The following is a 14191-nucleotide window of genomic DNA, read 5'->3' on the forward strand; positions in this document are numbered from 1 at the left end:
TTTCTGAAATCAGGTCATGTGAATTCTAGGGAACTAATTGTATTTTACTTCTTGAATAATTATATACTATCTAATCCTACAGATTCTCGTCAGCCTCTTCCTATTAGCAACTCAAATTTTACTGAATTTCACCAATTATTCCCCTCGTATGTATTATTGAAAAGAGAAGCCCATTGAACCTCATTAAAACTTATTAAATCGACGTGAGTGTGAGGGTCTTCTCTATTAATAATTAAATGGCATTTATTCTCCTTATTCTTTGTTCCCCCTCAGTGTGCCATTACAGCGTTGAAATAGTCTCAGCCCATTTCTTCCATGATTCCCTAACCATCGTCATTCTCCTCATCTCTGAAACATCTTCCTTCTTCTCTATCCTATCAATCAATGTCCAATCAATCGATCAATCGATCATATAGCCAATTACATACACATTGATTTTTAGAAGTTTGATTTTTTTCCGTCCTTATGAATTCAGATTAAACGGAAACAACTGAAACAGATTAAACGGAAGTTGACAAACATCATCTGTTTGAAGTCATCTGTTTAATCTAATATAATTCATAAGGATGGCAAAAAATCAATGTGTGTGTAACCAATACCTACTATTACTTCAAGGTAGTAAGTCATAGTAGGTATTGGTGTAACTGGCTAATTCAATCCTCATACGAATACCTATTACGTTTCACTGCTCTCCTTCCTAGCACTCCTCCCACACTCACATACAACAGACTGTATGTTTATGAACTCTTTGAATTTCCATTGATTTCAACTAAGTACTTCAATAGGATTTCCTAGGTTCTTACTCAATTTTACTTTCCTTGCCCTATTACCATACGCAAGGAAAGTATTGCTTTCCGAAAAAAATTAAGGTACCCCAATTTCTAAATTTCTATACGTTTCAAGGTCCCCTGAGTCCAAAAAAGTGGTTTTTGGGTATTGGTCTGTATGTGTGTGTGTGTGTATGAGTGTATGTGCGTCTGTGAACACGATATCTCATCTCCCAATTAACGGAATGACTTGAAATTTGGAACGTGAGGTCCTTACGATATAAGGAACCGACACGAACAGTTTTGATCAAATACAATTTAAGATGGCCGCTAAAATGGCAAAAATGTTATCAAAACCAGGGTTTCTCGCGATTTTATCAAAAACGGCTTTGAAGATTTTGATTAAATTCATACCTACAATAGTCATTGATAAGCTCTATCAACTGCCACAAGTCCCATATCTGTGAAAATTTCAGGAGCTCCGCCCCATCTATGCAAATTTTGATTTTAGATTCCCAATTATCAGGATTCAGATACAATTTGGACAAAATGTTCTGTAACATTTTCACCTAAAATTGAAAATAAAATCGAAATTCGAGAAAATTTGATTATCCAATTGCAAACTATTTGCAACTGTTGATTCAATTAAATGATTCACTATGAAGAGATAGCAGACCTCGTGTGTCTAGCAGACCCTGTGTCAGGGTTATTGTCCTGTCACCAGCTGGCTCAGATCTTTGTTCATAAGTCGACTTGAGATGCACATGAACACTAGCGTCAGGTGATCAATTTTCATAACGGCAAGGAAAGTTGTGTGAGTGCGCCACACCAGATTTTTTGTTTTGGAATTCAGTAGAATCGAACGTTTTTGTTTCCTTGAATTGCCTTTACCCCTATAAAACCTATCGAATTTAATATATACTCCCTACTCACTATTGAGCGTAAAATTCATAGGGCTGAAAGGATTTTTCCCATTCAGATTAATAACCCGTTCCAAATGACTTTCCGATTTAAATCTAACACAAAAGAGTTGAGCCGTTTGATGACCAAATTGGGCTGTTTTGAATATTGTTTGGAGCTGGAAAAAAAATTGCAGCATCCAGCAAAATCTATTGAATCATCTAATCGCCATTTGAGTATTTGTGAGGTGTGGAGGAGCAGGAGGAGGAGGAGGAGGAGGAGGAGGAGGAGGAGGAGGAAGTGGAGGAGGAGGAGTGGGAGGAGGAGGGGGATGAGGAAAGAGGATCTGTTTCACACAACTCTCTGTTGAAAATGTTTTTCAGTTTCGGGATTTGTTTTTTCACGAGATGGGATTTATTTTTTGCCTGTAGTGGCACCCGATTAGCCGTGAAATGTTGGAACGTGATCAGTTTGAGCATCGGAAGAGAGAGAGAGAGAGAGTGAGAAAGAGAGTAAGAGAGAGTGTGTGAGAGAGAGTGAGTGAGTGAGGGGGGTGAGTGAGTGAGTGAGAGAGTGAAGGTGTGAGTGGGAGAGAGAGAGAAGGTGTGAGTGGGAGAGAGAGTGAGTGGGAGTTTGTAAAGAGAAAGAGTGTGTGAGAGAGGGTGGGAGGAAAAAAAAGGGTGGGGAAAACGAGACAGTATATGAAGAGAAGAGTGTGGAAAAAAGGGAGAACAGATGGATAGAATGAATAGAGTGATGAAGAGTGGGAGAAAGTGGAGAGAAGAAAAGTTATGGAAAGGATAAAGTGAGAAAGGGAGTAAGTAAAAGAAGGAAGAAAGCGGATGAAGGAAGAGCTAGAACATATGAGGGGGAATGATTGTGAGTGGATGAATCAAGTGGTTGAGAAAGAGGAGGAACAAGAGGAAGAAAAGTGAGGAAGGAAAGTAGATAAGGAGAACGAAATAGAATGAATGAATGTTTATTCCCCAAAAAAACTTAAACTACAATTACAGAAAATATTAGATAAATCACAGTTACATACAATAACAAATTCTTATAATGTGTCCTCTACATGTCTAGTGTTTTCTGTGTGGAAATTGACCTACTCCACTATGGCCTACCATATTCTAGAGTGGGTTTTGTTTGTTTGTTTTTTCTTGTGCGGATTATAAATATGTTATTGTTTTGTAAGTAATGAGATGGTTGGTTGTTGTTTGAAATAATGTTTTCTATGTTCTGTCTTCCTTTGCTCATCAACCAATTGTGTTTTTAACTTTCTAGAATGGTTAATCTGTTTAATGAAGAGTAGAACCATCAAGAGTAGAACAAGAATGAACGAGGAATGAGCAGTGTAAAAAATAATATATAAAAAATAATTATCAAGAGAGAGTTATTAAATTGATCATAAAGGTGGATACATGATGAAACTACAAAAGAAAGAATTTGTGGATGATTTGGTACGGAATGGAAACTTATATTATTAGAATTAGAATAGAGAGAAATGACATCATTGAAAGGGATGGAAGGAGACTGATAATTGGTTGAAGAGGACAAGAGAAAGAAATGGTTAATGAATGAATAAATGAATGATAAGAGTGATAAAGGACGAAAGAGAAAGCTAGAGAGAGGTAGATAAAACTGAAGGTGAGAAGAAAGAAAATGAATGTAATTTGCAGCATTATATAGGGGTGAGAATAGGATGGAAGAGAAAGAAGATGGGAGAATGTGACAGAGAAACACAATAAGAGAGAATGGAGAAGAAGTGTTGGAAGTCAGAGAATATGACAAGTGAGAGTAGAGTTTGGAGTGGAAGAGTAGTGAAATAAATGTTGTAGAAATAGACAAATTCCATTCTTCTTCTTCTTCTTCTTCCTCTTCTTCTTCTTCTCCTTCTTCTTCTCCTTCTTCTTCTCCTTCCTCTCTTCCTTTTCTCCTTCTTCTTATTCTTTTTATTCTTCTCTCGCTTCTTCTCCTTTTTTTCTTCTTCTTCTTCTTCTACTACTACTTCTTCTTCTTCTTCTTCTCCTTCTTCTTCTTCACCGAGAAGGGGAGAAGAAAAAGATTCCAGAAAAGAAGTTGTAAAGGAAAAGAAAGCGTTAGGAGTTTTAGTATTGGTTAGGCCAGGAAAATACGTGCTTTCCTGGATGTGAAGCAGTTGTAAATTATTCCTGCCAATGTCTTTATTTCTCTTCTTCCTCCTCCTTCACCTCCTCTTCCCCCCTCCACCACCACCGTCACCTTCTCCTCTTTCTTCTTATTTTTCTTCTCCTCTTTCTGCCACTCCTCCGACCAGCCACAAGAAGGTTTTATTCTCCATAAAAGTTTATCACGCTGTAAACGTAATACAATTGTGACATCTCCACTCTCACTCACATCTCTCCCACACTCTCTCCCTCGCACGCCCATAACACTGCTATACTTCTGTCTCTTTTCACTCGCCTTGTCGCTCCCTCTAATGGACGAATTTTCGGGATCCACTATTGTTACAGGTGTTACATTTTGTCAATGGTTGTCATCGAACGATATTTTTGCAAATTTTAGAATCTTTCGAAACGTTACAGTAGCATATTGACAACTGGAATAATATAGTGAGGTCCACGTTATAATGGCAGTATTTGATTGACATTGGTATCATATTTGTATCACCATTCTCTAGAGAGGTCCATGTTATAATGGCTGTATTTGATCGACATTGATATTACTTTTCTATCATTCGACAGAGCAGATAGAGCTCTAAGCACATGGAAATGGAAATCTTATTCAGGTATCGATCAACAGTTAAAAAATTGAAAATTGGGAGAGAACTGTGATGTATGGAGTCCATTTATGAGTTTCCTATATAAGGATTAAATATCGGGGCACCGAACTTCGGTCGTTATTTTTATTTATTAATAAACAGAACACAATTCTCTAAAATTACGGCATTTATATTTTACAGTGTGCCATACGTCAGTTTATCAATTCCAGGGATGCGATATTTGGTTCTCCACAGAATCACACGCTCTCTTTTCACTATCCACAGACAACGAAAGTCTCAGCTGTTTCAGCCAAGGATGAATTATCCATTTAATGTCGTTCAGCGAGGTTTCCCAAGGATGAGACCTAGTGCAATCAAATTTTTATATCATAAGCCTACTATGTTCCAAATTTCGTGAAAATCCTTAGAGCCGTTTTCGAGATCCGTTGAACAGAAATAGCCAGATATAAAAATAACCAGATATAAAATATACAGAAATTGCTAGCTTAATAATATGATAGGAGAACAGTATTCGTAGATGAATGATTTTCAAAATTCCCCTATTATTGTTTGAGAAATATAATTTATCCTTTTTTTCCTTGAAATCAATTTTGATCAAACAAACTTTTCAATCTACATTTCCATCAATAATTTCCTTCCAATATCCGTGAAATAGTATTTTTTGGAAAAGGTTTTAAATCTTGGTTCTTTCTTTTCCAGATTTGTTCAAAGGATTCACAGCCGGTCAGCTCTCAAATTGGTGAGTGATATTCTAAAGAATACAATTTTTCTACTTTCAAATGTTCTCACTTTGAATTTTACCATAATTTCTAGCTAAATTCTTGAACTCTTCAACTATTTCCATTCTGATCAATCTCTCCTACATTTACGCCCAAATGTGGTGCATTTCCAACTTTTTTTACTTCCCATTTTTTAAACTTCTAAATTTGTTTTCTAGCTACATCTGAGAACTTTTCCATGATATTTTAATCAGCTCAACGTCTCCTACGATATTTAAAGCATTTTTCCCACAATTTTTCCACTTTTTATTGTTTGAACTCTTCAATTTGAACTCCACTATAATTATAGCTGATTTTCACTCATATTAACCTCTCCTCTAATTAGAAAGGAAACAAAAACGATAAAGAGATTTCAATAAGAGAAGCATATAACCTAGATTTGAAATTAATCACAAGTAAGAGCAGAAATTGAACAAAGATAATAATACAAAATATAACAAAACATACTCATAACTGGAATATACTATCATTGAGTTTATTCAAATATTTTTATTTTTAATTATTATTTTCCTATGGCTGTTACCCAGCGAGGGAAACCTGTCTGCTTAAGGCGAGTATCTGTTTATTCAACAGTTCAAATCTATAATATGAAAATAATAATCTACTACAATTCATCTATATCGGAAAACTGTAAAAACATGATAAAGATTGAATTCAATGAGTACTGTTTATACCGTGAAAGCTTCGACTGAACTTCAACCCAGTTATCATACTGACGTGTACAGCATTGTAAAGCAATTTCTAAGCTATTCTGCTGCACTAGTTAACCGTACAAAAAACTAATTGTTAAAATGTAAATCTTTGTAACTTGTTATTGTTCAAATAAATGAATAAATATCGAAAAAAGGTGTGAACTGACCAATCCTGCAAAGAGTCCCCTTCTCTCCGTCTCACCATCGGATGAATGTTGTAACCTAATTGAAACGAAATTTATACTAGTAGTACTGTGAGCAGTAGACCTCACGCAGTATTCTCATCCACAAATACCTGATTGAAACTATATACCTTATGGAAATACAGCAGTAGACTGGCTTCTCCACACATCTGTGTAATAACTTGTCAGCTGATTTATGATGAATAATTCTATAGTCTGATTTCTACTCTAATATTGGCGTATGAAGGAGGCTCCTTTCTCCTTTCATATTATCCTTGAAATGCAAAATTTCTAAAAACCTTGTATATATGTCGACGTACAATTAAAAAAGGAACATACCTGTCAAATTTCATGAAAATCCATTTCCGCGTTTCGCCGTAAATGCGCAACATATAAACATTCAAACATATAAACATTTAAACATTCAAACATTTAAACATTCAAACATTTGAACATTCAAACATTAAGAGCTTGTTCACATGACAGCGATTCACGCTCGGTTGTCGCTCGATTGGCAAATCGCTCGGTTTGCCAGCCTCGTACACATGACAGCGATTCATGAGCGGTTTGCGCTCGGTTATGATAAATAATTACTAGGTACAACATCTATGTACTCAATCTTATTATCTTAATCTATCTACTTAATCACTATATTACTCTTAAACATATATTACTGCTCTGATCGAAACCGCTCGGTTGACTGAAGACATGTGTACGCTCTCATGCCTGCTCTAGTATATTGAGTCTGAGACTACAACCGCCGCGACTCGCCGGCGACTACTAAAACCGATCGATGCATGTGTACGGCACCATGTGTTTCCCTATACCTGGCAATCGCTCGGTTTGTCAACCGCGCGACAACCGAGCGTAAATCTCTGTCATGTGAACAGGCTCAAAGAGAAATGCCAAACCGTCGACTCGAATCTTAGATCTCACTTCGCTTGGTCAACTACATTCATCTACTATATTTATTAATTCATTGATTTATTTATTTATTCATTACTGTGAATTGATATAATGTTATTCACGCCCAAATGCGGTGAATTTTTCCACATAGGTTTTCGAACTTTCAACAGCCTCAACCCTTGATTCTTACATTTTATTTTTTTATTAATTCATTAATTTTGAACCAATATATAATGTAACTCACGCCGAAATGCGGTGAATTTTTCCACAATTTCCACATAGCTTCTCAAACTTTCCACTCTCTCAGTCCCAGATTTTCACATGCACCTGTTCTGGGCTGGAAATAACCTCGCTAGAACCAGTGATTGAGAACAACCCTACTATCATTATCATTATTATCATTGGCTAGGCTTCATAGCGTGCCTCTGCTCTATTATGGTATTGACTACATCAGAGTAGCATTTTGTAGCTGGCAGACTTCAAGCCTGAACAAAAGCCTGCTATATATACATGTGCTGCCTTATAGGCTATATTATTATCAGCCTAGCCCAACCACTAGGCTGGGATAATAGTGACTCATTTATGTGCTGGATATAGACGATCGATTCACATTTGAGAGCGGATTTTTTGAAATGCTAGTAGTTGTGTGGTGAAGGCCTATTTGATACATTATTTGTCTACTATTGTAAATGAGATACTATCTTTATCTTGAACCAATGTACCTAGAATTCATTGTATTTACTTGCTTATTCATTTTTCATTCACGATCAACTTGAGGACTAAATCATATTACAGTCCAAAATATCTTTTCATCCCTATTTCATGAAATAAATTCTCCAAATATATGAGTTATGTGAGTCTTTTCAATTCTTCACTAATTTCCACATTTCCTATTCCAGGTACATTGTCTTAAACGGTGTCATGATATTGTATCCTGTAATTTGTGTGATACAATAGAGGAATATATAGCACGAGAAGGTATCCAATGGTATAGGGTGTTGCAATCAATTAACAGTATTCCATCGATGACTTTCGTATATATTTTCTTCTTGTGATTATTGAGTTCATCTATTGCATTCAAAATAGCCTTCACAGTTATATAGAAAATCTATATTTTTCCCGTGAAAAAAGACCATAAATTTTGTTGTCTAACGAAAGTGATCTGTAGAAATGCTCAAAGAATATGTGTTCAAAATATGAAGCTGATTGGACGAAGCGTTTGAAAGTTATTGTGGAGCATACAAATCCTAATTCCAATTCAAATTAATGGATTAAAAAAACACACACTTAACAAATGTTCAAATGCTTTTTAATGAATAATTATTATTGAACGAAAACCCCAATTAAATGCTGTAAATAACCCCGAAGAATTCTGCTACTGCAAATATTGACAACAGGGTAAGCAGCTAGATGGAAATTCGATGAGCTGTTTTCCCTGTTGTCAATATTTGCAGTGGCAGAATTTTTCAGGGTTATTTACAGCAATCAATTGGGATTTTCGTTTAATAATAATTACACACTTAACATTTTTAATATTACAATACAAACAAATAGTAGACAACTGGCCTTGAGTCAAAAGTGAAATCTTGCTAACCCTCGATTAATTATTGCTCTTGATAATAATTTTTGTTATTGGAGGTTGAAAAAAATAATTTTTGAAATTTGTGATGACACTGAAGTCTTTCATTTTGAGTAGAGTATATTATACATTTCTGGCTTAGACCGGTCTACGTCATGTGAATTACAATGGACCCGCAAAACCACCTCGATTGTGGTGTTGGGGGGTGGGATTGAAGTGGAGAGGGGGATGGTATGGGGGTCTATAAGGGCTGAAGGTTGAAAAGGGTTGAGGGTTTTTTGGCAAGACAGTGAGGCGATAAGAAGCCTCCCACTAATGGACTGTCACCCAAAACCTATTAATTACTCAAACTTTTGAAGGGCTACTCACTCATTCGCCACCACGCTTTACTCTCACTCTCTCATACTCTGACTCTCTCTCTCTCCTCTATCTCACTTCTTTCTCTTTCACCCCTCTCTCTTCTCTCGCTCTTCTCTCTCTCCTCACTCTATCTCTCTCCTCTCTCCTCACCCTATCTCTTTCCTCACTCTCACTCCTCTCTCATTTCTCTCTCTCCTCTCTCTCCTCTCTCTTTCCTCACTCTCCCTCTCACTCTCTTCTCCCACTCTCTCTCTCTCTCTCTATCGCTTTCTCTCTCTCTCACTCTCCTCTCTCACTCTCTCTCTGCTCTCTTCTCTCTCACACTCTATACACTCTCAACACTTCCAAGGCTTGTGTTGCAGAGAGGACCAGGAGTCCTAACTCCGCCCTAAAAAATGCATATAAATCAATCAATCTCCTCTCTCCCACTCTCTCTGCTTTCTCTTCTCACTTTCTCTTTCTCTCTCTCTCTCTGTCTTCCCCACTCTTTCATCCCACTTCACATTCTTACTCACTGCATTCACTCTCATCTATATATATAAAAGCGAAATGGCACTCACTGACTGACTGACTGACTCACTCACTCGCAGAACTAAAAATCTACCAGACCAAAAACGTTCAAATTTGGTTGGTATGTTCAGTTGGCCCTTCAGAGGCGCACTAAGAAATCTTTTGACATCTTTTAGCATGTATATTCTTCTTATTCTCTTGATTATAATTGAAAAATGTCCATACCATATGTTAATATAGAACTATAATGGTTGAGTTCAAAGCCACTGATCAATTCCATCGGGTTTTTCCTCTACGTTCAGTAAAAAACCTGATCACAGATTAGTGATCACAGATGAACCACAGATTGGAAAGTCGGCTAGTATCTTGACGCCATAATCCGCCATCTTGAAAGAAAGTGTAGCATTGTAATACAGCAGTAGTTTTAATTTCTAACAAGATGATGCAGTCATGTGTCGTGGTCTTGGTGCACTCAAATCTTGGTTAGATTGATACCTTCCATTTTGTGTGTATTCTGTGGCTGAACGGTTGCTCATGAGTCATGATTGACAGATGTTTCCCTTGTTGATCATATGGGAAGGAGGAAGAGGGGGCGACCCAGGACAAAGTGGATGGATGTGGTTGACCAGGATGCGGCAAGTGTTGGAGTGCAGGGATGCATTCAACAGAGATGCTTGAGCGATTTTTGTGTAGTTGAGAAGTTGATATTGTGGTAATTATTCATATTAAATGAAAAAGACTAAGAAATCGTAAAAAAACACTGATTTATTGATACTAAATCTGTGGTTTTGACAATTTCTTAGTCTTTTTCATTCAAGATTGAGCGAGGCTGTGACCCGTACTAAGAAATTTAATAGCCAAACAAAGAAAATAACGATTCTGTATAGTTTGAATTTATTTTTGAAATAGTTTGCTTTTAAAAGAATCATTAAAAACCAAGTACCGATATTCAAATATTTCATATGTTATTATTTTTCTAAACTTATTTTTGCAATACATATTACTTTTTCACAAGATGGAGTATGGAAATTAAAGAGATTGAAAGCTGGAAATAGGGCATACTTCAACCTACAGAAAATTCTTAGATCAAGGCTATGAAGCTGGAGCAGTAAAACTAACATTTATAGGACAGTGCTGCGACCAGTGGTTTTGTATGGTTGTGAAACATGAATGATGACAATTTGTGATAAGATGCTGTTGAATAGATGGGAGAAGAAGTTTCTAAGAAGATTTTATGGGCCAGTGCTAGAGGCTGATAGGTGGCGTCTCAGAAAAAAATTATGAACTCTATAATCAGTACGGGCATCGGCAACCGAGCATTGTTATAGAAATTGAAAGAGCTAGAATCCGTTGGTGGAGCCAAGTGGAACGGATGCCGAAAACCCGTACAGCACGTATGTCTCTGTATCAGCAACCAGGGGGACCGACGACGCAAGAGATGGTTGGACGACGTGGAGCCAGACCTTCAATCCTTGGGCGTAAGAAGGTGGAGACAGCGAGCAGCACAGGACAGAGATGCATGGACAAGGCTTGTGGAGGAGTCCAAGGGCCGTAGAGTCAATAAGTAGTTTGGTAGTAATAAGATGAAAATATTTCATGTATTTTTTTAAGAAAAAATACCGGACAGTATCAGATAAATAGGACATTTATCTTACCTTTTTTTGACACAGAAAAATCCGTCTAGAAAGGATAGAGCTTCTTCACGCTGTGATGGCTTCCCCCCAGATGGGCCAGGGGGTCCTTTCTTTTTTCGTTTATGATAGTCTCTTATGTTGAACCACTTCTTTTGAACATCTTCAGCTAGAAAACATTGAAAATAAAATAAATTACAATTATATTCAGGTATGAATGTGAAGGATTCAAATGTTATTTATAAACTGTACCTAAATACCCTAAAGCAATAGTTAAAATGATTACGTATTACTAGTAGAGCTACAAGTATTATAATCACGTCACAGCATTATAGTGGGACTCACTTTAAACTGTTAATTCAAATTTATTTTCTCAAAAATCATACACAATATTATAATAATAATATAATATTATAACATCTAAAAATAATACAAGAAAAATACTATTACAATATTTGAAAATAAATTAGGAAATTAAGAAAGTTTTGGGCAATAGCCTGTTTTTTCTTTTTCGATCATTGTATTGTTTGTGCTAACCTAATAAAATACTCCCAAATCTGCAGCCTATTTTTTATCAACATTGGTTGAATAAGAAGCATTTTGGTCTTATATCTCACTATAGTGCTTTTTGCCTTCTTTGAAAGTGGGATGGTATATGGTATCACCTTGTGGGGTGGTGCCTTTGAGGTAAAAGATATACTGCTGGTGCAGAAGAAGGCCATCCAGATTGTTTGTGGAGCAGAATTTTTGGCACATTGTAGGCCTCTCTTTGTGAGTGAGAAGATTCTCACTGTTTTCAATCTTTTCATTTACAGGTCAGTTATGAAGACCTTCCAAAGTGTTCATACTTTGCCTACCAGGGGTGATGTGCACGACCATAGCACCAAAAGCAGGCTGAGGCTGGACCTACCATATTGTAGATTGTGGAGGACCCAGAGCAGCCTCATCTACCAGCCAGCTAGAATTTTGGACAAGCTGCCAGTTTCAGCCAGGACTCTGCTTGAGACGGTTTTGAAGATGAGACTGAGGGCTTTCCTTCAGGAGAACTTACTTGATACTTGTTGTCGTTGTCTGACTGGGGATTCAAGTAAGACAGTGTCAAAGTTGGTAAGAACAAAGTTGGTAGGTATCGTTAGCCATTTTGGCTAGTCGTTGAAGTAGCTTCAAAAAAAGGGCTCATCCTCAATCTCAGCAAATGAGTAGAGTGGCCTTTCGTTCGTCTTCTACTTCACTGTGCTTAGCAATTTCTCCTTTTATTCTCTGAGGGATTTATATGATTGCGATTATACTCAGATTGTGAGTAGATACTTCTTGCCTTAGTCTTGCTGCTTCTTCTGCTTGCTGCATGTCTCGTTGCATATGCTATATGTGTGTTTTGACTTGAAAATTTTGTTCTTATCTGTCTTATGACAGTTTTTTATTGTTCTTGACTTGTTTACTTGTGGACATAACTATGTAGTATGACCACGCCATGAACAGAAACACATTATTATTATTACATAGGTCTGATATACTCCACCATGGCTTACTTTGGATAAAGTAATATCTATAGTAGGCTATGACTCTACTCATACCGGTACGTTTTGGTCAACAATATTCTACCTTTGGGTAGGTTAGACTGCACCCATAATGTGTTCTGAAAGTTTTCAAGGAAAATGAGGGTTTCAGAACATAATTTAAGAAAAAAAATCAAGCCAATACATTTTTAAGGTACCTAGGTACCTTACCGTTCTACCTAATGACTTAGTACCTATTAATTTAGAATTGTCCTGTCTCAGCCTACAGATGAGAGGTTATTGTGGTTTTCACCTTCAAATATTTATTCTGGATTATGAATAAAAATGATACTATTTTATTCAGACTTACTTGATCTGTTTAGTATTGTTGCAAGTTCCCTCCACAGTCTTTGCTTGTGCGCTGAATTTCTGTACTCAGGATGGTTGATGTCAAACAAAACTGAATGATTTTTGACAAACTCAATAATTGTCTCTTCATGGTCCCATGAGAATCTTCTCTCCATTTCAAATGAAAGTGTATCTTTTAAAACGACAAATCAACCCGAATAACTTATTTTTTTGTTGATTTTTGTAATTAATAACAAATTCTTAGTGTTTTCAGTATTCGTTCGGTTTTCTTTTCGTTCCTTCCGAAGGAAAACAGAGAATGGAGTGGGTGACGGTTGGCCGTTGAAACAGTTCACTTACAACCTGTAATTTTTTATAGTCCAGCAATAAATTAGAATATTTTCATCCAATTATATCATAATAGGAGAATAAAAACAAACAACTACACAAACTTAATTAAACAAAATCAGATATAAAAGAAATAGAAAACAAATTTCATGAGTACTGGTAATAATATCAGCTGTTTATTGATCTGAACCTAAGATCTGATCAGGTGACTGAGCTTACTTGAACAGCTGGAAATTGTCTGTTCTGTTGACTTTACCTTATCATAGAGAAAAATCAAATAGACCATTAACTACCTCCAGTTTGACCAACCCAATGGCTTAAAAATAAATAAAATAGAATGGAAATAAATTATTCGATTTCAATTTTATTATTCTTGATAAATTTTATTATTCTTGATAAATTTTATTATTCTTGATAAATTTTATTATTCTTGATATTCTTGATGTCTAACTTTTCCTTAGTCTTGCTGCTTCTTCTGCTTGCTGCATGTCTCGTTGCATATGCTATATGTGTGTTTTGACTAGAAAATTTTGTTCTTATCTGTCTTATGACAGTTTTTTATTGTTCTTGACTACTTGAATCTACTTGTGGACATAACTATGTAGTATGACCATGCCATGAACAGAAACACATTATTATTATTACATAGGTCTGATATACTCTACCATGGCTTACTTTGGATAAAGTAATATCTATAGTAGGCTATGACTCTACTCATACCGGTACGTTTTGGTCAACAATATTCTACCTTTGGGTAGGTTAGACTGCACCCATAATGTGTTCTGAAAGTTTTCAAGGAAAATGAGGGTTTCAGAACATAATTTAAGAAAATAAATCAAGCCAATACATTTTTAATTAAAAAATACCTAGGTACCTTACCGTTCTACCTAATGACTTAGTACCTATTAATTTAGAATTGTCCTGTCTCAGCCTAC

The 14191-nt window shown here is 36.3% G+C and overlaps 2 protein-coding genes across 2 annotated transcripts in view; one reads left to right on the forward strand and one right to left on the reverse strand.

Annotated features, from left to right (window-relative positions):
* LOC111057858 overlaps positions 1 to 13162 on the reverse strand; it is a 91873-nt gene extending 78711 nt beyond the window's left edge. Inside the window, exons 1-2 of the mRNA XM_022345327.2 lie at positions 12931 to 13162; positions 11089 to 11233 (exon numbers count right to left, since the gene is read on the reverse strand). Coding sequence (XP_022201019.2) covers positions 11089 to 11233; positions 12931 to 13084 — 299 coding nt within the window. The 5' untranslated portion in view covers positions 13085 to 13162. The remainder of the gene's footprint in view (positions 1 to 11088; positions 11234 to 12930) is intronic.
* Positions 1 to 14191, forward strand: part of LOC111055953 (CUGBP Elav-like family member 1) — a gene marked incomplete in the record, with an annotated part of 852529 nt that overhangs the window by 50661 nt on the left and 787677 nt on the right. The window contains 1 exon segment of the mRNA XM_039429833.1: positions 5125 to 5164.

Source organism: Nilaparvata lugens, chromosome 5 (assembly GCF_014356525.2).
Source record: "Nilaparvata lugens isolate BPH chromosome 5, ASM1435652v1, whole genome shotgun sequence".
Taxonomy (NCBI): domain Eukaryota; kingdom Metazoa; phylum Arthropoda; class Insecta; order Hemiptera; family Delphacidae; genus Nilaparvata; species Nilaparvata lugens.